Below are 27830 nucleotides of genomic sequence, written 5' to 3'. Positions count from 1 at the left end.
TAGTCTATCAACATTGTGTGTGTGTGTGTGTGCGCGTGTGTAGGGGGACGGGAACTGGCTCTCCAGCCCGGGCCGACAGCAAACTTAGCAAAGTGTTTCATTCTATCAAAATTCTTTCTCCTAGTCTCTCTGCAAAGAGTGGCAACACTTGAATTAATGGGGGAATGGGGAGGGAGGGATCCAATCCAATTCCCCAGACGCCCCCTCCCAGGTTTAGACAAAACACGCTCCCACTTTAGCTGTCTAAAAGCTGTAGGGAAGGGAGCTGGTGCAAAAGGGTCTCCAGGGTCTGCCTTGCAATCTGAACACCAGAGGTAGTCCCACAACTCCTGTGTCAACCTCAATTCTCTTCTCTATAACTGCCGCTACTGCTGCAATCCTTCCTTCCCAAACGTGCAGCCAGAGAGACGCTTGACACAGGGCAATGTACAAATTTCTTTATTTTATTATTTCTTCAAAGACTAGTAAGAGCAGGATGGTCACCATAGGGTGGCTGGATGGAGCCTCTTTGACTCTTTGCTGTCCCCTTCTACCTGCGTCCTCCACCCCACCCAGGCAGGGAAAGGGGTGTCACCAGCTCCCCGCTTGCTCCTCCAGGTTAAATGGAAAGGCTGGCAGGGTGCAAGGGCAATGGCTCAGAAGTGGTGCACTCCGTAGCCTAAGGTGTTCATCTCTCTGCGGGAGACGGACGTCCCCCAGCAGCTTTAACCTGAAGGGCCCACAGGGTGCTTGGCTTGCCCCATATCTTTCCATTGGGGAACCCCTTCAGCACACTTAACCCCATCGCTGTGTTCTATGTCCTTCCCAGGTGCAGATGGGACGAGGACTAGCCAGGTAGACACAATGACCCTAGAAAGCAGAGATGGCACAAGCAAGACAGGATGGTTTACACATTCCGGCAGGTTAGTGCACAAGGCAGTAGGGCTGCCTGCCGCCTCCCAATACAGAGCAGTGACAGGCAAGCAGACAAAGGGGAATGCATGCACGGCAGGGTGGGGAGGACGCAGGGCCCCTCCGGCAATGCTCTTGACTGGGTCCCGGAGGGACTGGGATCAGTTCTTCTGTGCCCATGCTGAGCCCCTGAGGGATATCCTGCTCTGGAAGCAATCTGTAAACAAATGGGTTGCACACTTGGAACACGTTGGCACTGACACACTGGAGACTCCAGCACGCCCCCTGGGTTTGTGCCAACGCACACACATCCGCCCTCGCGACAAGTACTGGCACATTCACATGTACACCACTAGCTTTGCTCACATTCTCATGCATCCATGCGCTCACAGAGATATGCACCACATCATAAATGAATAGTGAGCATTCCTTCCAACCAACCAACCAACCAACCAACCAACCAACCAACTCTCTCTCTCTCTCTCTTTCTCTCTCTCTCTCTCTCTCTCTCACACACACCACACACACACACACACACAGAGTCAGGCATGCACTAATGTAAACAGACACTCATATGTGTGATTCTGAGCCTTAAAACATGTAGGAGAAAAAGGGAGTTAAGGGATCTCGGAAGTGGACAGATTTATTTGCCTTATACATGGGATGGTGGAGGGAGGCTGGCTTAAACCTACTGGTGTATATGCTACAACTTTTATCCCCCTCCCCCCTTATGTGCATATACACACGGAAGTGTACATACACCATTAGATTAGAAGCAGCTTCTTCTCAATTTACTAAAAGTGGTAATGACAAAGCACTAGGCAAGGGGTTTCCTCCAGGCTACCTTGGTGGTGGCCTGGGAACTGCTGCAGTGCAGTGCCTTCCAGTGCTGCAAAGACAACATCAGAAGCCCAAGGTCATGATATAGGAAAAGCCCATACAATGGCTCCTCTCCCAACCAGTGTTGCCTCTGCTTGTTGTGGGGTGTTTGGGAAGGAGCTGAAGCATGAGCATGTCTCCTGTGGTTTCTGATGTTCCTTTGGTGGAGCAGGAAATAGCTGGTGTTCCCGCATTGCAAAGGTAACTGGAGAAGAGTCCCATCATGGCAGCACTGAGATTCCCACACGGCGAAGCCAGGTTTAATCCTTCTCTGTTGCTGTGGGTGCTGCCATCCCAGGTCTCTCTGATACCCCTTGACTCTTATCTTTTTTTACCTTTAGGTCTTGCCCAGAATAGGTCCACAGAGGCCAGCAGTAGCCTCGCGGTCAGTGGGACCCAGGGGGCTGTCAAAGCCCACTGTGTGGGATTGGGCCACCAACATGTGGCTGTAGCATTAAAAAAACAAAGTAAACCGAGAGCATCAGCAACACCACCCCAAAGGCAGGAAGCTGGCTTCAGCATCAGCCCTTTGCCCCATGTGAGAAGTGGACTTATTGCAGTTTTCAGCATTCAGCCAGCAGGGTCCAGCAGCAGACAGCGGATGTGTGAGAGCCCAGGACAAAGCAGTGCCACCTCGCCACAGAGCTCACCTGCCAGCAGCCAGCAGGGAGCATCCTGAATTTCCGCTGGCCAGTCCCTGCACACCACAGTCATGCTCTGTGTCTGGTAGGAGGTGATTGCACACACAATGGTTGGCCATGGCAAAAACGGCTTGTGAGCAAATAAGGTGCTGAATGGGCTGCTTCCCCTTTGCCACCCCCACCCTGACCCTCTCTACTCCGCCCTGCCCGAAGCTTCTCTGCCCCCCACCCCAAGTCCTGAGCTCCATGGAGCCGTACAGTGACCATCTCGTGAGTGACTAGCAGAGACAATAAGACAGATGGCAGGCGTTGGGGTGAATTACCCTGTTACAGAGACACCAATGCAAAAAAGACACGCATGGGCCACATGGTGGGTGGCCGGAGACACAGACAAACGGGCAAGGGGGGAGAGGTCCCCCCCCCAGGGACGCTCCTTTGTACAAGATGAGAGAGCGCGGCCCGCAGAGTTTTTAGTGTTGATAGTATTGCAGTCTAACTGATATGGCTTTAACTATTAGGGAAGGAAGGAAGGAAGGAAGGAAGGAAGGAAGGAAGGAAGGAAGGACACTCAATGGAGGGAGATTTCTTTCAGATTCAAACTCAACCCCAACCAAAAAGCAAAAGCCCCCCAGGGGTGGGGTGGGGGAACAATTGGGACCTTCCTTCCCAAACAAATATACAGAAGAATGAGAACCACAGGACTTCCCCAAGGAAGGCTGGGCCCTTGCCTTTGTTTTCAGCAGTGGCCAAGGTCTGGTGGCGTTTGGCAGGGTGCCAACCAACAGCAGGGCGACATCTCCCCCCACTCCCAAACCGCCCTTCCTTGTCTCCTAGTCACTGCTTTTTGCTTAATCTTGTGGCTCTGGAGAAAGGATGGGGTTAGCAGGCAGGGAGTGAATGCAACAATAGCACAGCAAAGGAGAGTCATTGGGTGTTTTTCTTTTGCGGGTTGGGGGATCTGGAGATCGCCACACCCATGGGCAGGATGGGGCTGCAGAGGTGGGAGAGCAGAAGATTCTCCCAGACCATACAGTACCTTGACCCCCGCCCAGAAATCAGTGTGTATATGGGGGTGGGGGTGGCGGTCCTTGGCATTTCTCAGTTAAGGAGAAAACTGGGGCAGGATGAGAAGGAAAGAGATGTTTAGGTCATGGAAGCAAGAGTAGTGCAGGCAAGATTTGTGTCTGTGCTGCTCTGTGCACCATTTTTGCATCTGCAGGGGCCTGTAGCAGGATCCTGGGGGACCAAGATAGCCACAGCAATGGGCTCCCAATCCTAGCCTAAGAAATGAATTGAGGCTCCTCATCCCAAGAGACCGATCTTCCAGCCAGGGGTGAGCCACACACGCTGGCAGTTCTATCCCAGGGTCCCTGCATCAGCCTCCTTCAAAGAAGGTGACGATGATGACCCTCAGGTTCTCCAGCAACACAAATGCAGCTGGCTATTCCCAGGCTGGAAAAAGGAGCTCTTATTCCATCCTCCATGTGCTGCTGGGTCCTATTCCCCTTTCTTTGAGTTTGGGTGCTCCGAAGTGGGTGTTTATTATGGAATGGGTGCTCCTCACGTAGGCAAATGCCTGTCTGTGTTCCCTCCCCTTTATTTATCCCAGATTTACCCTTTCTGGGGAAAACCCTGGTAAACCTCTTGCCACTGACCCGTTTACAACATCTAAACGACCCATTCACAACAATAATCCCCTGCCTGCAAGCACCCTTGATCCACTTCAGTCCCCTGCTCCCCAAATCAAGACTCAGTCTAAACCCTCCACTTTGGAGAGCAAAATGACAGAAAGAGGATGGCCCTGGTCTTCATACTCTGCAGCCTGTAGCTGCCCCAGTTCACCCCCTGCAGCTCAAATGACAAAAAGGATGAACTAGATCAGAAAAAGATGGGCGAGACAGCGAGGGTGACAGTGCCACCTCTCAACCTCTTGTCCGCCACACCCATGAGGAGCCAACAGGTCTTGGAACCCAAGACCAAAGGTCATCCTGCAAGGAAGAGCTGATGCTTAACCTTGGCCCTTGAACCCTTGGCCAGCTGTAGTGGGGCTGTGGAAGGTGTGTCTGAATGTGCGTGCTTGAAATGGAAGTAGTCGTCGTAGCAGGGACAGCTTTCTCCCCTGCCTCCCACACACGTAATTCTTGGTGCAGGTAAGTCTCTCCGCATTAGTGTTTTGGGGTGCGAGTTCGATTCCTTCCAGAAACAAGCTCCTCCTTTCCCCCAAGCATGTGAGAAACAACCCAGCAGCCCTTGGGTGCGAGGATGAGGGCAGGGGGTGCTCCTCTTGGTTGCTCTCTTAGTCAAGAGATGGAATGTGCAGGGGCTGGCTTTGCCCCAAGGTGTGAAGGGAAATGGGCACCCAGTCCCTCCCTGGCAGTCAACATGGGGTGGTGGTGTTAGGAATGTGCATGGGGGGGGGCAGAGCCCAAGCCCCTTCCCCAGGGCCCCCATGAGGTTGCATCAGTGAATTTGGTCCAAGTTCCTCACCCTGTGCCCAGTTTTTGTTTTTTTTTGGTGGGGTGGGGGAGAGGGGGGTTGTTTCCCCATGTAGCCAGCTGGCACTTTGGCACAACAGAACTCCAGCTCTGCCATGGGGCAGGGGGCAGGGATCGGAAAGGGGGAGGCAGGCTCCCGGCAGTGGCCCAGCCTGCAGCTCCAGGGAGCAGAGCAGGTGAGAGTGGTTTTTGGTCTGATGGGTAGCAAGAGGTGCAGTGAGGGGGGAGCATGCCCTGTGCCTGGTGTGCTTCTTCCTGGGGGGAAAGGGGTGGGGCAGGGCAGTGCGGTGGTTTGGCAGGGGCCCCGTGGCACAAGGAAACGTGTGGGGTCTTCCCTTGGAACGAAAGAAAAAAGAATCAAATGAAGTAAAAAAATAAATAAATGAAAATCCCCCCCGCCCCACTGGGACTGCCCTCCCTCAACCCAAGCTCTGAGTTGGCAGTGCCAGGGACGGTGGGCAGTGCAGGGCAGGGGGCTGGTGGGGCAGGGCTACTTCTTGAACATGTCCTGCAGTGGGCCCGGCAGGTACTTGAGCACCGTGTCGAGGATGCTCTCCTCGTCCTCGTCTTCATCATCCCCGCAGCCTGCTGGGATGGCTTTCTTGGGGCGCGTCAGGCTCCCCTCGCACGGCTGCTCCAGCGCTGCCTTCTCCTCCGCCTCTTTCTCCTCCTTCTTCTTCAAGCCGTACTGCATGGGAGACACCCACAAGAAGTCAGAGACAGGTACACAGGCGTTTGACACAGTTTGGGTTTACACCATGCAAAGTACAAAGTGTACCTTTAAAAACAATGATTTTGCCATTATTTTTGCAGGCTGATTTCTGAGTATGCTCAGTAGGGAGTTAAGTCCCTTTGACATCACTGGGACTTACTTCTGAGTGAACCTGCATGCAGCTGCATTGTGGGGTCCATTGCGGCACCCACAAATGTCCCGTGAGGCTTCCTATGCTGCATTTCAAGCCAGTCTCTTGTTGCTGCCTCGGCTCCATGAGGATATGGCTGAATGACAAGCTTTAGTATCCTCTTGGCAAGTATGCTGTTTTAACTGTGCATTTTATATTTGACTTCCATTAGTAATATGGTTTTTTTTTTCAATCTGTAAGGTAACATTTTAGTTTCCTGTTAATTCTGTTGCTTTGAATTTATACTTTATAGTTGACTTTCTTCAGCAATGTTTGATTCTGGGTTGCTTTATGTGATGTGTTAATGTGTTGCAAACCACTTTGAGATTTTTTGCTTTAAAATATGAAGTGGTATAGAAATTGACGACAACAACAACAACAGGAGAGGCAAGGATGCAGGTGGCAGCTCCTACCTAGAGCAAGAGACACTAGCAAGGAATTGGAAACACGTTATGGCAGAGCTGAAGAACCCTTTTCCAGCCCTGGGGCCACACTTCCTTTGAGGCAGCCTTCTGAGGGCCACTTGCTGTGGTGAAGACGGCCAGGTGCCAAATGGAAAAATAAGCTGCGGAAGAAGCCTTGCTCTGTGTGTTCATTTGCACAAGGCTGGGATCTTCTGTTCCCATCTGCCCCTGCTAGCAAGATATTATGGGCTGGGCAGAGGCAGCGCTGGCTGCTGTGCTATCTGCCTCGGCAGAAGGATATTGAAGATTGCAGATAGTGAGCGCCAGGCCCCTAATACATCCACTTACAATGTGGGCAATAAAGGGAGACCCACACCGCCCCCACTAATAATGTGAGGACAGTGAGAGCCAGGAACTGGGCAGTGATTGACAGAGAGAGATAAGGACTGGGGAGAGACATCTTTGGAAAGGTTCCTTTCTGCTCGACGTCCAGAATCCACCCACCTGGCTCCCAGCGCTGATGTTAATCTTGCAGCATGGATCATATGTCTAGAGCCTTTTAGCTCAGAGGAAAAGTGTGCAAAGGGGGCGGGGAAGAGGGCATAAGAAAGGTGCATAAAGTTATGCATGCTCTAGAGAAAGTGGAGAGAAGCTTGCCTCCTTTTCTCATAATACTGGTACCTGGGAAAATCCAATTAAACTGAATGCTGGGGGAGTCAGGATAAGAAAAGCCCTCCTGCGGCTGTGACGGGCTCAGTTGAGCCCTCCTATGGCTGAGAGTAGGCCCTGTCATGTCTTTTGGAGGGTGTGCTGGGCCCCATTGGGTCTCCTCCCACCATGTGACATCACATGCACCATGGATGTGACATCACACGCACATGCTGCCCCGCCCCCAATGCTGGGCGGAAGCTGGCGCACCTGGAAGACAACCACTTATTCCTGTTGGTTGTCTAGCCCTAGCAGCTGGTATGCAGAGGTACACTGCCACTGAACAAGGAGGCTCTGGAATGCTCTCCCTCCGTCCTTCCCTCCAACCTTGCACGAAATTCCTTCTCTGCCTACTGACTCTATTTTTTCACTCTCCCTCTGGCCTCCTGTCGCTTTGCATTCACAGCAATTTCACCACATACAATATTTCTGTCCTCTTGATGCCCCTGTTATCTTCCTTCCACCATTCACATCTCTTTAGCTGCTTTCTTAGGCCTGGCTGATTTGCTCTTGGCGGAATACTGTGTCTGTGCTGAAATTTGACACTTGCTTTCCCGGTGGAATTGCTCAGGGCTCAACAGGAACATTTAAAGCTTCTCAGCAGTGAGGTGCAGGATGCACCCTGGCTGATTAATCCTCCCAATGCTGGTTCTCTCTGAGTAGCACAGAGAGAGGATCTGCCCCAAGAGACTTTTGTTCTCAATGCTTTTGTTCGAAACAGAATTATGGTGGACCATTGCGTGCCTTTCCCCACAAATCAAAGTTCAGACTTTCTGCCAATGTAGATGATTACGTTCCCTTCCAGTTCAGCTTTCTAGTGATGCTCTTCCTGCTTGTGCAGCTCAGGAAAAGAAGGTGGACATACAGACAGACCAGACGTGGAGATAAAAGTTTTGCAGCAAATACATGCTCCTAGGGTCTACTTTACACATGTGTGTCTGTCCCTATGTGAGCATGCAATGCATCAAATAATAACTGGTATGTCAGCATGATCCAGCACAGGCATATATTTCTATCATCTCACACACAATGCTTTTAAATGGAGTCTGTTCACATATTCAGTTGTCCAGCTATCCAGTATATAGTAGTAATCAAATGCAGTGTGAGCTAGTCCCTAGAGGACAGGGCAAGGATTTGCCAGGCAGTGATGAGTCACAGACCTGTAGAGTAGGAAGGAACCACAAGGGTCATCCAGTCCAACCCCTTGCAATGCAGGAATCTTTCTCCCAATGTGGGGCTCAAACCTATGACCCTGAGATTAAGAGTATCATGCTCTACTTACTGAGGTATCCCTCTGCTCATCCTTCTGGTTTGGGGTCTGGGCTCACGACGAAATCAGGAGTTGAGTCCTTCCAACATGCCAATCATCAAGAACTCCTTTGATGACCTGAATCAGTCAGCTGACACAGTTGATGTGTCCTGGACATCTTCAGTCCATATGCCTAATACATATTGGTCACCAATCAAAGGATAGATGCTGGTCCTCCAATGGCCCTTTCTCTCTCCACATGTCAAATAAAAGGGATCCCAGCAACAGCTGATAGGAGGTGGGAAGAGAGGGATGGGCAGAAGGGGCAAAGCAGACATGCAGAGTATAGGGCAGGCCGCAGCGGCTCTTTGCTGAATGTGAAGGCTGCTCTTCCCCCTGGGACCACACGCCATAGACTCATGAATGATTCTCCTCTGCAGCACAAACAGCGAGAGCAGATGAGTGCATAATTATTCATCAGTGTGCAGGGGTGTGATGTCCTGGAGGGAATGGCAGTCTTTGAGGCCTGTGCCTGAGCTAAAGTGATCTTTGCTTAACAGGCTGTTACTTCTGCAGGCACAGGGTCTTGGGATCACCATAGGGATCAGAAGGAAGAAACCCAAAGCCTTTCTAGAAAATATCAGCAGCACTGTGAAGGCAAGAATGGATGCACACTGAGCTAGTGAGGCAGTGGGTGGGTAGCAGGAGAGGTTGAGGCAGTGCTTCAGCTGCTGGATGAGCACTTGCTGTCAGTCTTAAGGAACCTCTTTCCCCCAAAGCATCTGGGTAATAAATTTGGGGATCAGAGGTGACCAAAGGCCATTTCGCTGAAGGAAGAAGACGGCAGCACACCAAAGACTGCCTCTCCATCTCCAGTGACTGGCCCAGTAAGCAGGAAGGGGAGGCCTACTCGCGGGGAAACCCTGATTTGGGGATCCGGAGCGAAGTGGGGTGAGCGGCACGGTGCTTTGAATCGACTGCTTCTTTCACGGAGTGAAGCCGCATCGCTGTTGCCGGAGAGCGCTGACTTTTTCCTGTGGACAATTTGACTTTAAACAACTACCCGTGAGTAGAACGGAAAATTGGATCTTTAAATTCATTAATTTGGCATTGAAGCGGGAAGGTTTTAAACAGGAAGTCCGCCTTCCTCTTTTGTAAATAGATTGAAGCTAAGACGTTGCAAGTTAAAGCCTTGGAAAGTATTCTGTAAAGGATTAAATCTCCATTGGTTAAAACTGTTAAAAAACCCCCTTGGAAGCAGGAGAAGAGGGGGGAAATTTTGGACTTAGTGAGCCTGCAGGAGAGAGTGAAAAATTAAATTACCACTGCTCTGAACCTGGAAAAGGACTGCCAACAGAATTAACGTTTTGGGAGAGTTCATTGACTGTGAATGGACAGCATGTTGACAGATGGCTAAATAAGAGAAATATATTGTTTCCATTGTCCTCTTCTGCGTTCAAAAAGGAGGAAAAGTAATTGAAAATTGAAACTAACTTTATATTTTAAAATGCGCATGAAAGGATCGATACAAGTGGAGATTGTTTCCCTCTAGAGGGAGCTTTTGAAACTGTTACAAGAGTGGAGCTTGGTTTTTTCCAGCTGCAAGATAAGAGTTGTGAGAATCAGAGATTGACCTTGGACTTTAAGAATGTTGACAGAAGGAGCTTTAGTGACTGTTTTATGTAAGATAAGCTACTCGCTGGAACAGCTTCACAAAAAGATGGATGTTATGAATTCCAAACTTGAGAACTCGGAACAAAAAGTGATAAATTTGGGACAAAAAGTGACCATCAATACAGAAATTGTTCAGGATCTGATACAGGAAACTACTTTGACAGGACAAACTGGGGAGAAGAAGGAGAAAGTTGTGGTTGTTGAACCTAAAGTAATACAAGTGGAAGTCCCAGCCTTTCAGAGGCAAATCGAGGACTATAAGTGGAGGCCTCTTATGAATGAATATAGAAAAAGTCAGAATTCGAAGATTGGAGCCCTGCCTGGACTGGAGAAGGAAGGTTGGATAGACTCTTTCTTGCAGGGATTTATTGACCTTTGGGTTCTGAATCTGGGTCAGGAGGTGATTGGAGTTGTGGGGGTCTTTGGATCTGGAGCAGTGGCGTAGCGTGGGTTGTCAGCACCCGGGGCAAGGCAAGTAATTTGTGCCCCCTAACCCATGGATTTGCGCCCCCTAACCCGTGGATTTGTGCCCCCTAACCCTAACCCCCAGATGTTGTGCCCGGTGCGGCCGGCCCCCCCTGCACCCCCACGCTACGCCACTGATCTGGAGGAGTCTTGAAACATGATTTGAGATATTGTATGGACCTTGGTTCTAGCTGTGGAGAGTTGGCTGGCCTGTCGAGAGGGAATGGGGGCATGGCTGGGTTGGGGCCTCCCCGAGACTTGCTCCTCAGCATTTTCAGCATCAAAGAATATGAAGAAGAATTGCAGAAGGGACTTGGAAAAGATTTAAGAGCCTCGGACAGAAGATCTCCAGGTTGATGAACTATATGGAATGGACGGAAATGATTGGCAGAATCCGAGACCAGGGAGAAGAGATAGTGGTAGAAGATTGGGAAAGTTTAAAGTTTGTACATAGAAATATTATAAAATTAATGAGTGTTTGAAAATTGTTGGAATGAAACTTTATGGCTTTAGCAGAAATGCTATATGGAGTTAAGTATAAATAAGTACTTTAGTATTAATGGAAAATAAGGTTAAAAATATGTTAAGACATTCATAATGATAAAAATAGAGAAAGATGGAAAGAATTTGCTGAAACAAGTAACAGAAGTGGAATACAAAAAGGGAGGTGATAGGAAGTCGATGAAATAAGGGAATGAAAGATAGACTAATGAAATGGTATGCTATATGTTTTTTAAATTGTCGTTGCTTTGTTTTGTTTAATTTAGTGTTAAGGTTGTGTTTTGTATTGTTTATTGTATTGTTTTTTCTTTTGTTCTTTTCTCTTGTCTGCCGTAAGTTTGAAAAGTAATAAAGATTATTTTTTTTTAAAAAAAAAAGTAAGCAGGAAGGGGAGGATGCCACTAGGGCAAGATTCTTGGGGTTGCATAAATAACCCTTAGTCATGTTAACCCACTGGAAGCTAGTGTGGTAGTGAGTCACATGGTGAGCCACTTCTACCAGAAGTGTCATGGATATAGGCTGTAACTTGAAGCACTTGTGACTGCGCTTGCTCTTTACTCCTTCCTCCCATGTAATATCTTTTTTTAGATCGTTAGCGTTTGTAAGCTGCCCTGAGAATCTTTTTTTGGCTAAAGGGTGGGGTATAAATGCTGTAGATAAATGAATACATACATACGTAATATGGCCTTTCCCTTCTAGCCAGTGTGTGTGTGTGTGTGTGTTACGCACCTTATCACGGATTTGCTGTCGGACCTTTTCCCGTTCCGCCTCCATGCGGGCATGTTTTGCCTTGCGCTCTTCCTCTTGCTGCCGCAGGGCTTCTTGTCGTTCTTCTTCCTTCTTCTGGGCATCGGGGTCTTTCTCCTCTTCGCCTCCCAGCATTTTACCCATGTCCTTGGTGGCCCCTGCAAGTGATGTTAGGAAACCACAGTGACTCCTGAGCACAGCTTGTTCCTTTTCAGCTATTATTTCTCACACAACCATGCTCTCACGCAGTGTAGGCTCTTCCCCACTCACCCGAACCTCAAAAACTGAAGTTGGAATAATTTATTGCATACTCAGGGTCAGCATGAGTTCATAGGAACTGAGCTGGGTATGCCATCTCTGGGTGTGGCGTTAACAATTTCAGATCACCCCACTGTCCTCAATCTCAGATGATGTTCAGGATAGGGAGTGAGAGCCTATCATAGACAGAATGTACCTGGGAATCCAGACTTCGTTCCCTGGTGTCCAATGAGGATTACTGGACTCATTTTTCTGTAGGCACAGGGCTTGTTGTGATCAGCTGAGAACAGTTGGGAATAGCAGATCATATGGGAAACTCCTACATAATCACCACAGTTCTGGGGTGTCTAAAGCAGCTATGTAGAGACTTCCCCCGAGAGCCACCTCTTCTGCTCATCCAAATGTTACCAGCATGGTTCTGGGAGTCTGGTAAATACCATGCATTTGTTTCACTCCAGCAATGTAAGTACAGCTCAAGAGCCAATGCAGTGTGACCACTCAAGCATACCTTCGTCCTAAATCGCTTCCAACTTAACTCTTGATATACCATAGCCAGAGACACAGACACAGACCCCTCCCCAATTTCAGAGAAGGGGCCTGGTGACATGGAGAATGGGTAGACTAGGTTAAAGGACAGAGCCTCTGAAGCAATTGCCCTGTCAAAGACTGTTGTAGGATGGGAGTGAGGATACTTTTCATCAGGTTCATGACTGGGTGGGAAAGGGTTAAACCTCCCATCCCCACATGCTACAGTCCTGATGAAAATCCCTCTCACTAATTATTTTTTTTAAAACTCTCGTGTGCTTCCAGGTGATGTGCTTAGTATGCCTCATATGCAGCTTGGCCCTTAAGTTGAGAGTTGGCTCCAAACAATTGCAGGAACAAAGTGTCCAAGCTGTGGTGTGGTTTGGCTTGACTTGCTCCCATCACTGCCATCACCTGCAGCAGTGAGCTGTCCATGGTCCTACTTGCAGCCTCTCTTGGATCCTTGCTGTGCATGGCCAGGACAACCCTGCAGGCTCCAGCTTGGACCAGGACATGATATGCTGTGGTTTTAAAGCATCCCTTTGAACTCTTGATGGCCACAAATGTTGTTTGCCCCAATTCTCACCCTACCCTCTAATCATCAGAGAGAAGGTGTGCAGCCACATAACTTTCCAGTGGCTGCAGTCCACTTGTCGCTATGACCCTCCCTCCATGTCCAAGTTCAGTCATATATTTCATGGTCTGTTTTGTCTTTGATCCCTCTTTTTAGGAATAGAAGACTGGGAAGAGGCAAAAGGGTTAAGGAAAGATAAGCCATCTCTTCCTGGGAGTTCTGACTACACCTTTTGAAGGGAACGGGAGGATGGCTTGATGGATGGAGTTCCTTGGGCAATGCAAAGCAGCCACCAGCCTCTCCATCTGCTTTGCAAAGTAGCTAAATCTGTTAGATGATCTCAGGGCCAGAAATTTGACAGTTCTCTATCCCAGATGAAATGCCTCAGCATAGCAAGGGCTCCAGGCCCAGTATGATTCTCACTGGCTGACAGCAGAAGGTCAAAATTCTAGCTATTTGGGCATGGTGGCCCTACAGGACCAATGACCCACTCCATGCTGGGTCACAGCAAGATTTAGTCTGAATCAGGTGGCAAAGCCTGCAGGCAGCAAGTTCTAAACTGCTCTCCGCAGCTCCCAGTCAAGACCTTTGCTGATGTCTGATAGTAATGGGGAAGACAGAGTAGCATAGATACAGCAATTAATAGCTCCCTCTTGTTTAATTTTTGGCTGCTGCCTGTACTGTCTCTGGACAATGTGAAATCTGATGATTGAGTGGGAGCTGAAATAAGCTGGGCATTCCTTTAACGTAGTATTTAAAGGGCTTTTTTTTCAGGGGTGCAACAAGAATGTGGATATAAGACCAATGTTTACATTTATCTTAAGGAGGTGGACTTCTAAAAGAAAATGTCAGGAGGAGGCTTTCACTCTGCCAGAGACTTGTATGTTAGCTAACTGAACAGCTACTAGCATATTTCCTTGACAGATCTCTAGAGGGAGCTCAAATGTAACTAACTTGTACTAAGGGTCCTCTCAGACAGAGGATGAATCCCAGATCTTTGTTCTCCCTTAACTGTAGTGCTATGGAGGTGGAACACAGGAAGGGATCACCCTTGCTGCAGGAATGATTGTAGCAAAGGCCATTATGTGCACCCATTGGCAACTTTGTGTTTTAAAAACAGAAGCTATGAGCTCCAGTACTAGAAAGAGGGAGTGAAAATAGAGGGAGTACTAAATATTATGGGTCTGTTAGCTGCTATACAGAGAAGGATACCTTGTTTAATGTTTTACTTCTCTCCCTCTCACTCACTCTCTCTCCATCCTCCATCCCCAGTTTTCAAAAGCTACATAAACACTCCTCCTGAAATGACATAGTGGGGACACCCAGCTGCTAAGCACTGAATAAGCAATGAATTAACTTTCTGTAAAATTACAAAGTGGTACAGGCTAAAGTTTTGGGTGTCTCAGGGGCAGGGAAGTGCTCCCTCCCAATAAACCATGATCCCCAGATTCACAGGTTTCTCTTTTGTGGTATATTTACATATATGTTACGTAGTTTTGTAACTCTAATTACATTTTAATGTTATTTCATTATTGTTGTTATCCTCTGTTTTCTTTTGTTTCTTTCCCCCCCTCTTTTCCTTTCCTTTCCTTTTCTCTTTTTTTCTTTTTACTTTCATCTACTGTAAAAATTTCAATAAAAAGGTTTCTTTTCTTTTCTTTTTTGTAAGTACGTTTCTGGCATTTGCATAACCTGTGATATGAGGCAAAATGTACAGGCAATGTTTGTTTATTTGGAGTATTTGCAGCCCCCCACCCTCCCTGAAAAATTCCTCCCGACGCCCGAGGCTAGAGTGTGTCTCTTGTCACCAGTTATGCCATGGACACTAGCCAACCAATTCTTGTGGTGCATGTTGTGGAGCAGCAGTTCACATGGCATTCCCAATTATCAATTAACAAACTAGTGCTTTTCTCTGTGAGAAAAAGATACATACTGAGAAATGGTGCTGAAAATCCACCACCTAAGGTTGCCACCTTTCCCCCTCCTTAACGACAGAATCAGCTATATTTTGGCTCCTAAGGACAGAGCCAGAAAGCTTTTGATGCAGATCAAGCAGGGCATTTGGACAGCTTTGTGAACCAGTTGTTCCTGAATAGATGTTGGCTATGGATTTACCAGTCCCGGCTTTCCTTACAAGCCCTTCCTGAAGTAGCAGGTCCATAGCACGCGTCTTCTGAATCAGATGCTGTGAGCATTCTCTACCATGGGGTGGAGCTGCTCCCTCTTCCCCAAGCCTTTGCACATCTGTGCAATGGAGCTGTGAGGCTTGGCATGTGCTGTGCAACGCTGAGCAGCTCAGCTAAGAGCTAGACAGCAACATTTCCCATTGCTGTTTGTCAGCAATTTAGAGTTACAAACCAGCCTTGGCTCCCCAGGCCCCCAGGAGACTTCAGGGTCTTTCATCTTCCTGAGCTCCATCTCCCTCCTTCTTTACTTCTGTGACTCATTTCCACTTTGCCCAAACCAGCCAAGCCCTTCGCACAGCCAGAAGTAGTAGAGTGGCTGGTTGCTGCTTGGGGAAGGGAGGGAACCTGCACATGGCAATGGCCCTGTTTGAGTGCTCTGGGTAAAAGCAGGTTGTTGTGTCTTGGTCACTTGTAGCCAGGAGATGAAGGCATGATGTACAGCAGGCAGGCATTTTCCCTAGCCTTCTTTTAAAATACAAATGGGAAACCAATGGTGCTGGCACTGTGTCCTGTTGGCTGCAAAGGCACGGAGAAGAAAAATAAAAGCAGTTCTGTTATAGGATGTGCCTGGAGGAGTGTCAGGCTAGGCTCTCTACTAGATCCAGTTTGTCATTCAGCAGGGCTGGTGCCAGTCTTTCGTGGGCCATTGGCATAGCGCTGCTGATGGCTGCTGTCCCCAGTGGGTATTCCTTACCACTTGCTGCTGCAGCAGGTGCCGCCACTGCCATTTATTCCCTTCCTTCCCCCTGGGCCTGGATGTGGCAACCATGTGTGGTAGAGGAAGCAGGGGTTATCCTTGCTTGATCTGTGCCAGCTGCCCGATATCTTAGGTTGCTCGAGATGCAGTGCTTGATGTCAACAATGAGTGCTGCATTTTGAGCCATCAAGGATGGTTGTTGGCCATTGTGCACCAGAGCTGAGCACCAGTTTGACTCCCACTCCAAAGCATTGCTCTCACCAGCTGAGGATCTATCCAGCGGGGAGCTGAGTGGAAATGGCAAAGTGTAGCAGCAAAAAGTGGGGTTCCCAATGCAGTGGTGGGATCAGCAGGAATGCCACCCAGGAGCTTCAATGGGAGTAGCTCTGGTGGATATTGGTCCTTCTGAGTGCCAGTGCTTGACCATGCCAACCTCTGATGCTGGCTCTGTCATTCAGGACCCAGAATGGGAAGGGCCATAGCTAAGTGGCAGAGCATCTGCTTTGCATGCAGGGGGTCTCCAGGTTCAAGGCCCACCATCTCCAGGAAGGGCTGGGAATGTCCCCGGCCTGAAACCCCAAAGACCCAATGTCAGCCACTGTAGCTGGGTGGACCTTTGGTCTAACTCAGCAGAAGGCATCTCTCTACGTTCCTCAGAGGGAGCAAAGGATCACAGCAAAGATTCAAGCATAGCAAAGCTCCAGAGAGGGTGATAACTGAGATGACAAACTGCCAAAGTCAGCTGCCCACCCCAGGAAGGGCACTGATCCAGAGTTTTTCTAGGGTGTAGCTCTCATACCACTTTGTGTAAAACTGTCGGAACTGGTGAGAGTGCCTTTGAACAAGTGCAGAGTGCCTGTTACTTCTGAGGAGCTGCAACCAAGTTCCACACATTTAGAATGATGGAGAAGGAGATGAACTGGACACTGTCACTACTTATGGCCTGTGAGTGGAGTTAGCAATGCCGAGGTTTGCCATTTTTTAAAAAATGTTTACAATCCTTATGATTTGCAGAAATGACAGAAAAGGTGATGCTGCACTCCCTGGAGCTGCAGTGAAGCTGCTCTGGATAAAAAAAGGGGCTCCCAAAGATACACTCAGAATAATCATACACACACACATTTGTATCTATACAGTATCTATATGTATATAACATACTCTAAGTAGGGCTCTTTATGCAGCCAAAGCAGCACAATTCATGCACAAAAAGGAGGTGTCAGCAGACTTGGAGGTACTACAATATTTGCAGAAGTACAAAGAAAACAGATAGGGGAGTAATCAGAAAGAATTTCTAAGCCCAATGAGGACTGAGCATGCTCAGTGGGCACAGAATGCTGACGTACTGTTCGGGTTTGGGGTGAATGTGGAGGAAAACACTCTGTGTGTGTGTGTGTGTGTGTGTGTGTGTGTGTGTGTGTGGAATGGGACAGTGTGGCCAGAAACCAGAGCAGAAGCATTCCATGCTGCAATATTTTGTTGCAGTTTCTACCTTTTAAGGATCTGGTTGCATTTCCCTCTAGTCAGGATATACTGGAGAAGAGAGCTTTGCTGGTCTACCCGTGAGTTTCTGGTTTGCACCTCCTGGGAGTCAGAACCTGGTCTAATGAGCTAGGCGATTGTGGAAGACAGAGGAAACAGCCCCAACGAGAAAGTCAGTGAGTGAAAGGTGACAGGTATTTGGGTTGTGAGCTGAGAGAATGTTTTCCTTCCCTGGTGGGACACCTGTCACTCTTCTTTCTCTTTCTCTTTCTTTCTCTCTCTCTCTCTTTTGCAGAAAGGAATACAGTGGAGGTGGAGTGAGATTTGATGTGCTCTGACAGCAGAGGTAAGCAATGAGAGGACAGGTTGCAGCAAAGGGAGTAGCAAGCAGAGAAACGCTGTGCACAGCTGCCTGCCTGGTTGACTGTCCAGGAGGGAATGGCTCCCTGTGCTTGACAGGGAGGAAGTGAGCATTGGGTAACAAGATTTTTAGCCTGCATGCTCAGCCGGCCTATCTCCCCACAAGTGCCTTGTTTTAATAAGCACTGCTTGAAGCTTCTGAACTTCCAGGCAGTAGACTCCTTAGCAAAGTTTCTTGGTAAGAAGAGCTCAGTAAATATTTGGGAATGCACAAAATGGGAACATTTGCTGCTCCTTCTATATAAAGCTCTGATTGATCGCTACACAAACAGAACAATCTGTACACAAACAGATTCTGGTGTCTACACAGCAAGGATTGTGGGGCTAAAGGGGGCCTTTAGAGTCATCCATGCACTCTCAGCACACCTAAACTGTTTAGCATAACTTAGCAACCAGAGTTGAGCATTGCTTATCAGCACAGGATACAGAATCATAGACAGAATGCTAGAATCGGAAGGGACCTTGAAAGGTCCTATTCCCTTCTGAGCAGAGACCTGAAAAACCCTGTTTACCAGAGGCAAAACTGGTTTGAGTATATGTAAACACATTGAGAAGTGAGCTCTCCTGTAAACCACATTCACCCCTCCCAAATAATCTGCCTCAAACTAGAGGTCCACTAGCAAGAGCATAATGGAATGGGGCTTAGAATGGATGCTGAGAGTAGGAAGGGAAGACTTACCCCCTAGGGCCTGCTTCATCACGAAATCCATATTGCCAACTGAATTAGTGAGCTCTAGGCAATGGTGGAATTCTCATTCAGTGTTGCTAGTGGGAATCTTTGGGTCAGGTGCTACCTGGAAAGGAAAGGGGGGAAATCAGGTGAGTATGACTGAGTAAAACAATCCCAGCCAGGCAATGGACTTATCTGTCTCTCCACTTTGCGTATGGAGGAACAGTTAGCCCAATGCAGAACACAAAACATACATTAATTATTTGTGTGTGTGTGAAATACACATCAGTCCAGAGAGACAAATTCCATGCCAGGTTTTAGCCTTGTTTTTATGACATATTAAAGTATTTTTTTAAAAATTCTGCTTTTCTCTCTCTCTCTCTCTCTCTCTCTCTCTCTCTCTCTCTAACACTGAAGGCAGCCATAAAAAAGAAAAAGAAAACACCACCAAGACAACCATTAGCTTGATTTGTGTATTAAAAGTGAAACATTAAGAACATCACTTAGGCCAAAGGTCCATCTAGTCCAGCCTTCTGTCACCAACAGTGACCAGCCAGAAACTCCAGGAAAGCTTGCAAGCAGAGCCTGATTGAGATAGCTTGATCGGATGCAAGTTCTCCAAATTCAACAATCAGAGATACATCTAAACAGAATCAGAGGTCAATAAACATGGGATTGCATAGACCTTTAGCAATTTCAATGTATACTTTTGATAATATTGTCCTCTGTTTCCCGTTATTGTTGGTTGTAAGCGGCTTTGAAGTGCTGTCTGTGTAGAGGGAAAATGGCATCAGAATACACAAGAAAAGCACTTCGTGGTAAGACCAAGCATCCATCTAGCCAAGCAACCCCTTTTCCCACAGTGGTAATCAAGCAGGGCGTGACAGCAATCACATTCGTCACACTTGCCCCCGAATTCCAAACCTGCCATTCAGCTACATACTGCCATTTATCTGTTAGGGTTAAAAGCCACTGATAGATCTACTCTAATGAATCCCATTTTAGAGCTCTATCAGTCATGTGCTGTCACTATATCTAGTGGTAGTGAATGCCAATTGTGTGTTGTGTGAGTTAAATTAATCAATTAATTGCCCAGACTGTGCATTGTGTGAAGAAGTACTTTTCTTTGATCTCACCTGACTCTGATGTCCTGAATCTACTAGCATCTGAATTGACAGTGTAAAATTAGCAAGTCCAATTCTTAGATATCGGACTACTGCAGCCACTGAGCAGCGCTGTCCTCTGTGGATTCATTTAATCCTATGCAAAGGCAACTAAGCCAGTGGCCACCACTCTATCACAGAACCATATAACTGAGTTAAGGTGGGAAGGGACCTGGGAGACCACCTGGTTCAGCCCCCTGCAATGCAGGAAACTCAACTAAAGCGTTCATGACAGGTGGCCATCCAACCTCTGCTTAAAAATGTCCAAGGAAGGAGAGTCCATCATGTCTTGTGGGAGTCTGTTCCACTGCCTGGCAGCTCTTGCTGTCAGAAAGTTCTTCCTGGTGTTTAGTCGGAATCTCCTTTCTTGTAACTTGAAGCCATTGGTTCAGGTCCTACCCCCAGGAACAGGAGAAAGCAAGCTTGCTCCATCTTCCTCCATCATTCCTCAGAAGACTTGGTTTAAGTCAGTGGCTTCATGCTTATAGAACGCAGATATTTCATAACCCAATCTTAAGATACCGCCCCCTCCCCTGCTTTGGAGCACACTTTTTCCAGTGCACTGCACCTAATTTATTTAATGGGCACAGTTGTGCAAAGTTTTAGGAAAAATAAAAACTGGTGCTTATAGTTCCAGGAGAAGAAACAGAAAATGCACAAAATTTGAAACAGGCAAGCAAAGTATATAAAATGCAGGGGGTAGGGAGCAATATGTACCTTGCCCAAGAGAGCAGGTCTATGCTCACTTTCCTAGGAGTAAGCCCAACTCAGTTCAGTGGGATGCACTTCTAAACAGAACTGTACAGGAATGTGCTGTAACTGGCTTTTGTTTGGACCAGTGCCATAGCTGCAAACAAAAATATAATGAGTATGCCCTTCTCTCTAATAGGAAGCATCATAGCTGCATTTCAGCATGGTAAATGGTAAAGTCCAGTCAAAGGCCACTGTGGGGTGCAGCACTCATCTCGCTTCAGGTCGAGGAAGCCAGCGTTTGTCCACAGACAGCTTTCTGGGTCATGTGGCCAGAATGACTAAACTGCTTCTGGCACAATGGGACAGCGTGACGGAAGCCAGAGCGTACAGAAATGCCGTTTACCTTCCCACCACAGTGGTACCTATTTATTTCCTTGCACTGGTATGCTTTCGAACTGCTAGGCTGGCAGAAGCTGGGGCAGAGCAAAGGGAGCTCACCCCATCGCATGGATTTGAACCACCAACCTTCCGATCAGCAAGCCCAAGAGTGGTTTAGACCATAGACAGAAGTAAAGCAGGTGCACCTTCCCATGCTTCTGCTTCTGGGGCAGAACAAATCTAAGGGCTGGTTTGTGCCTGTGTGCCTTTCACTCAGCAGCTGCAGCATCAAGTGACAACATGCAGGTTTGTAGAAATCAGTCATCGTAAACCTAACACCACAGGCAAAGATTTCCTGCCACCTCTTAGTGGCACGTTTTCAGTGGAAGCAGTTCATGTCATTAGTCATCTAGTATTGAGGACTCAAAGGATGTTCTGACTGAGCCAAAACTCAGGTCGAGTTAATTAACTGTGCATTAGTAGTTCTGAGTTGATACAGATGTCTTTTAAATCCAAAACCTCCACACAGAAGCTTATATTTGGGGCTTAATCCAAGGGTCAGAAGCTTGTGACCCTTGCTGGACTACACCTCCCCTCCCCACAACTATAGGCTATGCTGGCTAGAGCTGATGGGTACTGGAGTCCAATAGCATCTGGAGGGCCGTAGGTCCCCCATCCCTGTCTTAATGGGAAACAAAATTCATCTCCAGATCTGTCTTCAGTTCCAGAATCTCACATAGGAAAATGCCTGCAAGACTCTGCATTTAAACATGTGCAGAGTGTGTGTCTCTTTTTCACCACTGAGCAACCTCAATAAACCCACACGCATCTGGAATCAAGGGAAAGGACTCCTGGTCAATTGATGTGGCACTCAGATACATGTGGGCTCTGAAATCTTCTGTTTTAGAAGTTAGCCTCTGGCGGAGTTGAATATTGACTGTCTCTAGAGCTGGAAAGAATCCACTTCCCACTTGAGTCAATGTCCAAATTCTAATTTGCTTTAATAGGCCTGAATGGGATGGGGAATTTTGGGATTTACCCTTAGGTCAGCTAGCTCACCTAGCAGGATATCCTAAACCTAAAGCATCTTGTGTAGATACCTGTCCACCCTTCTACTGAAAACAGACAAGAATTACAACCTGGGTTAAACTGCTAAAACACTTTATATTGCTAAATGGCTTAGTCTCATGTGGTTCCTAATATAGTTGCACATGCCATTGGAAATATCCCGCCTACATAGTAGTCTTTTAAAATAGCTGCAGATGTAAATTTACTAGCTGAAGGGAGGCAATTTTAAATGTATTTTTACTACAGACGCAGGCAGATGACAATACACTAACCTCTTTGTTCCTTTGCACATTTCCCTTTACTTTCACTTAAAAGCCAGATTCCTTAAAAACAAAACCCCAAAAGGTTGAACAGCAACACCAGCGAGCTGCTCACTGTACTTCTGTAGCCAAGTTTAAGATGCTTCACAGTTTGCAGAAGACTCCTGCTGCATGCATAATCTGAGGATTCTACTTGATGCAAGAGGAACTGCAGGATGCAGGTTAGCAGGGAGTGCAGCCTGGAAAGGCAGTAACTGAGCTTGTGTCACAGATCAGGAGCCTCCAGTTTCTGCTTCCCCCTCTTTACTAACTGATTTATGAGATCAAAGGTGAGGTTAAACAATGCCCCATACTCATATACGAGGACGTGTGCATGTTGTAATGTGAAAAAGTCTTCTATACCAGTGTGTTTTGTAACACCCCCCCCCGCCCCCAGCCTGATGCGTACAACTGGAAGTGGCTGCAGCAGGAGTCGGCTTCCAGATAAGTGTACTGGCCAAAGACTAATCCTAAATCATATGTATGCTTACTTGGAAATAAGTACCATGAAATTACTCCAAAGTAATAATAGCATAGGATTACAGCTCTTGGCATATTCATTCTCGCCAGTGCTGTAAGTACAAAGGAACACAGGCAGTTGCCTTATACTGAGTCAGACCGCTGGCCTATCTAGCTCAGTATTATTGACATCAATTGGCACTGGCCAACAAAATATGCCCAACCTGGGCACAGCATGGATTCGACCACTGAGCTTTAGCCTTTCCCACCCTTGCTGGGCCTGCTAAACATCGAGGTAGGGCCAATAGCACATGCTCTGCATGCAGAAGGTCCCAGGTTCAATTCATGAAATTACTAGGAAGGGTTGGGAAACACTCCAGTCTGGAACACTGGGTGGACACTGCCAGTCAGGGAAGGTGATGCTGAGCTGGAGGGATGAGAGCTCTGACTCTATATCAGACAACTTACATTCGACTTACTTAAGTGGACCCATTTAATACTACCAGCACAAACCTGAGGCTGTGCCTCTTCTTTAAAGGAAAAGGCACAAGTAGTATTATACATGCAAGGAAATGTATCTCTGAACATGTACAAAGTGTTTCCCTCTCACCACTGAGTCACTGCAGCCTGTCCACACACATAGAGAATCAAGGCACAGGCCTCTCTTAAGAGACAGATAGTGGGGCTCCCATGCAAATCTCAGATGTAGTGCCTCTGCCTTAAAAAAACTTTTTTTTAGAAACCTGAAAACTAATAGCAATATTCCTGCACCACTGCCAAATCTTAATACTACATCTAATTTCTTTTTTAAAAAAATCTTTTTTTATTAAAGATTTTCTTGGGTTACAGAAGTAGATAAATCGTCTCTCTTTTCAGATAAAAGAGTCATTCTTGCAGATCAGTTATATTTGATGTGAGACTTTAAAGTTGTATACAGTGTCATTGTCTTTCTTTCTCTCAGGATAAGGATCTGTATCAACATTTGATACAAAGTCCTGCTTAATTCTCCAATCGTTTGAAGGTTTCTTCTGCCACCAGTCACTGGTCACCACTCTGAGCTACAAAATCATCTCCATTGGGCGGCCTTGTCTTTGTGGGAGATGCAGAGGAAAGAGAGGAATTTGAGACTTAGGTTGGTCCCTGAAAGTGAAGGGGACAACCTAGTGGACTTTCTCACAAAAGAATTATCAGAATTTTGGCAGGTAAATTCAGAGGAAGACGACTTTAAGATAACAACCGCCTTCAGACTGGGCAGAAGGCAAGGCAGGAAGATCCCAAGGGATTGTCTGATAACTCTGAGATCTAAAGAGGAAAGAGATAAAATTCTAAATTTACATTACCAGAGAACCCTTCAGATTGGAAATGCTTCTGTTCAAATTTACAAGGGCATCCCAAAATACATTCTGGAGGTAAGAACTTATTTCAAGAATCTGGTTGACCTGCTGAAGAAGAATAACATACCTTTCAGGTGGGAATTTCCACAAGGCTTGTCTTTTAACTTCAAAGGAAAAAAAGTCAAAATAAGAACAGTGCAAGATAAAGAACAATTCCTAGACAGAAACGAGGAGGACCTTGTGAAAGGAGTGCTTGACTCGACCTCTGATACAGACCTTGGAAATTTGACATTTGGACTGAAATCACCTACGGAAGGAGAACAGCTGCAGAGAGCAGCTGGAGGCAACTAACTAATAATGTCTCTGCAATTTTTAACCTGGAACTGTAATGGGCTCAACCTTCCCAGAAAAAGACGCGAGGTCTTTCATATTTTGAAAAGAGAACAATTGGATTTGATATGTCTACAAGAAACCCACATAACAAGAGCACACAGAAGACTACTTATAAATAAAAGATTAGGACAGGAATTTATCTCATCAGATAAAGTTAAGAAAAGAGGAGTGGTGATCTATGCAAAGGAAAAATTGGCCCCAAAATTGATTTTTAAAGATGAACATGGAAGAACTTTGGCAATTGAGATACAAATCCAAGGAGAAAGACTCTTGATAGTTGGCATCTATGCACCAAATGAAGGGAAGGCAGAATTTTATAAGAAATTGCATGAGACATTAACGGACTATTTGGACCATAAGGTGATTCTACTAGGAGATATGAACGGCGTGGTCTCTACAAACATGGATAAAGCACAAAGACAGGTGGTCTCTAAGGACGGGAGACTACCTAAGACCTTCTTTGAAATGACTGAAAATATAGATTTGATTGATATCTGGAGAACAAGAAACCCTCTTGAGAGAGAGGGAACATTCTTTTCAGAGGCACAAATGACATGGACAAGAATAGATCAAATATGGATTACTAGTGGAATGGCTCCAAGGATAAAAAAGGTGGAAATCTGCCCAAAGACATGCTCCGACCATAACGCAGTGAAGATGGAAATGAAACTAACAACAGCCGGATCCTTCAGATGGAGAATGAATGACACCCTATTCAGAGAGGTGGAGATTTACAAAAAGGCCCAAAAAACCTTGAAGGATTACTTTGAGATAAATCTGAGGACAGAGGTCGAGAAAAGAGTGATTTGGGACGCAAGTAAGGCTGTGATGCGAGGTTTTCTGATACAACAGAACTCTTTAAAGAGAAAGAAACAAAATGAAAGGAAGGATAAGATTCTGGAAAAAATAAAAGAAGGAGAAAAGAAACTGAGGTCTAAACCAAAGTCTCATGAAATCCTGAGAGAAATTAAGTTCTACCAAATGCAATATATGGAACTGATGAACCAGGAGATAGAATGGAAAATTAAGCAAGTGAGACAGAGGACATTTGAATCAGCGGATAAATGTGGGAAACTTCTAGCATGGCAATTGAAGAAGAGACAGAAATTAAATACAGTCACAAGCTTGGAGGTGGATGGAAAGAACATTTTTAAACCAAATGAGATTAGTAACTGCTTTCAGAGTTATTTCAGGAGATTATATGCACAAGGGCCGGAAAATGAAGGAGACATGGAAGATTTTCTAAAGAAATATGGATTACAAAAAAATTCGCAACAAAGTATGTTGATTTTAAATGAGAAAATAACAGACCAAGAAGTGGAGGGTGCCATTCAAAATATGCAACTAGGGAAATCTCCAGGACCAGATGGATTAACCTCCAGATATTATAAAGCATTGAAAGAATGGTTAATACAGCCGCTTAAGGAGGTTTGTAATGAAATACTAGAGGGGAAAAAGGCACCTGAATCGTGGAAAGAAGCTTTTATCACACTTATACCAAAGACTGAAACTGAAAAAAACCAGATTAAGAACTACCGCCCTATATCACTACTTAATGTGGATTACAAAATATTTGCTGACATTTTAGCAAAAAGACTGAAGAGGGTGTTAATGGAGGAGATTCATAAGGACCAGGCAGGCTTTCTCCCAGGAAGGCATTTATCAGATAATGTAAGGAACATAATTGATATTATGGAACTGCTAACTGTAAATATTAACACGAAGGCAGTCCTGATTTTTGTGGACGCGGAGAAAGCCTTTGATAATATCTCTTGGAAGTTCATGAAGAAGAATCTCCATGGGATGGGGGTAGGTCAAAGGTTTGAAAATGGTATAAGTGCAATATATTCTGAACAAAAGGCTAAGTTAATTGTAAATAATGTGGTTACTGATGAACTTTCCATAGAAAAAGGGACACAGCAGGGGTGCCCGATATCCCCATTACTTTTTATATCAGTCCTGGAGGTTTTATTGAACATGATCAGGGGGGACCAGCTGGTAAAAGGAGTTCAGGTCGGAGCTAAACAATATAAATTGAAGGCATTTGCAGATGACCTAGTATTGACTTTACAAGAGCCAGACACTAGTACAAAAAGAGTTTTAGAGTTAATTCAATTCTTTGGTCAGGTGGCAGGATTTAAGTTTAATAAACAAAAAACTAAAGTTCTGGAAAAAAACTTAACAAATGTTGAAAGAGAGAGATTCCAAAATGAAACTGGGTTAATGGTGGCAAAGAAAGTAAAATATTTGGGGATTAACATGACATCTAAAAATGTGAATTTATTTAAAGACAATTATGATAAATGTTGGACAGAGGTAAAGAAAGATCTAGAAATATGGTCGAATTTGAAGCTTTCCTTGTTAGGCCGAATTGCAGTGATCAAAATGAATGTATTGCCTAGAATGTTATTTTTGTTTCAGACATTACAAATTGTGGATAAACTGGATTGTTTCAAGAAGTGGCAGAAAGATATATCTAAATTTATCTGGCAGGGCAAAAAGCCCAGAATAAAATTTAAGATACTTACTGATGCAAAAGAAAGAGGGGGGTTTGCCCTGCCGGATTTGAGACTGTACTATGAATCGGCAGCTTTCTGCTGGTTGAAAGATTGGCTACTTCTTGAGAATGCAGATATTCTGGACTTGGAAGGATTTGATAATAGGTTTGGTTGGCATGCATATTTATGGTACGACAAGGTTAAAGTTCACAAGGGTTTTAAAAACCATATTGTTAGGAAAGCACTATACAATGTTTGGATTCGGTACAAGGATTTGTTGGAAAATAAAACTCCTAGGTGGTTATCACCTATGGAGGCTAAGGAGGTGAAGAAACTTAACATGGAATCCAAATGGCCAAAATACTCTGAAATTTTAGAACAAGAAAGCGGTGAATTTAAATTACAGAGTTTTGAGAAATTAAAGCCCAAGGTGCGAGATTGGCTTCATTATTACCAAATAATGGAAACCTTTAAACAAGACAGGAAAATTGGCTTCCAGGTGGAGAAATCGAAATTGGAAACAGAACTGTTAGAACCCAATACTAAGAATGTATCAAGAATGTACAATTTGTTGCTGAGGTGGAATACAATAGATGAGACAGTCAAATCAGCCATGATTAAATGGGCACAGGACATTGGACATGACATTATGTTTGCTGACTGGGAACAGTTATGGATCACCGGCATTAAATTTACGGCATGTAATGGCCTAAGAGAAAATATTATGAAAATGATTTACAGGTGGTACATGACCCCAGTCAAGCTTGCGAAGATTTATCATCTGCCCAATAATAAATGTTGGAAATGTAATGAGATTGAAGGCACCTTCTTTCACCTTTGGTGGACCTGCCCAAAGATTAAAGCCTTTTGGGAAATGATTTATAATGAAATTAAGAAGGTACTTAAATGTACTTTTCATAAGAAACCAGAGGCATTTCTCTTGGGCATGGTCGGCCAATTGGTGTCAAGGAAGGATAAGACTTTTTTTATGTACGCCACTACAGGAGCAAGGATTCTTCTAGCAAAGTATTGGAAGACACAAGAATTACCCACACTGGAAGAATGGCAGACGAAAGTGATCGACTTTATGGGACTGGCAGAAATGACTGGCAGAATCCGTGACCAAGAGAAAGAGACGGTGGAGGAAGATTGGAAGAAGTATATCTTAAGAACTGTTATA

The 27830-nt window shown here is 45.9% G+C and overlaps 2 protein-coding genes across 5 annotated transcripts in view; both read right to left on the bottom strand.

Annotated features, from left to right (window-relative positions):
• SIMC1 (SUMO interacting motifs containing 1) overlaps nt 1–27830 on the bottom strand; it is a 289791-nt gene that overhangs the window by 41583 nt on the left and 220378 nt on the right. The window lies entirely within an intron of this gene.
• CPLX2 (complexin 2) overlaps nt 423–27830 on the bottom strand; it is a 135304-nt gene continuing 107896 nt past the window's right edge. For all 4 annotated transcript variants that reach the window (XM_079968345.1, XM_079968346.1, XM_079968347.1 and 1 more), the window contains 3 exons: nt 18375–18489; nt 11539–11714; nt 423–5594 (listed from right to left, as the gene is read on the bottom strand). In XM_079968345.1, the coding sequence (XP_079824471.1) occupies nt 5397–5594; nt 11539–11714; nt 18375–18405 (405 nt within the window). In that variant the 5' untranslated portion in view covers nt 18406–18489 and the 3' untranslated portion in view covers nt 423–5396. The remainder of the gene's footprint in view (nt 5595–11538; nt 11715–18374; nt 18490–27830) is intronic.

Source organism: Podarcis cretensis, assembly GCF_951804945.1.
Source record: "Podarcis cretensis genome assembly, chromosome: 2".
NCBI classification, from domain to species: domain Eukaryota; kingdom Metazoa; phylum Chordata; class Lepidosauria; order Squamata; family Lacertidae; genus Podarcis; species Podarcis cretensis.
This window is presented reverse-complemented; position numbering and strand designations above follow the sequence as displayed.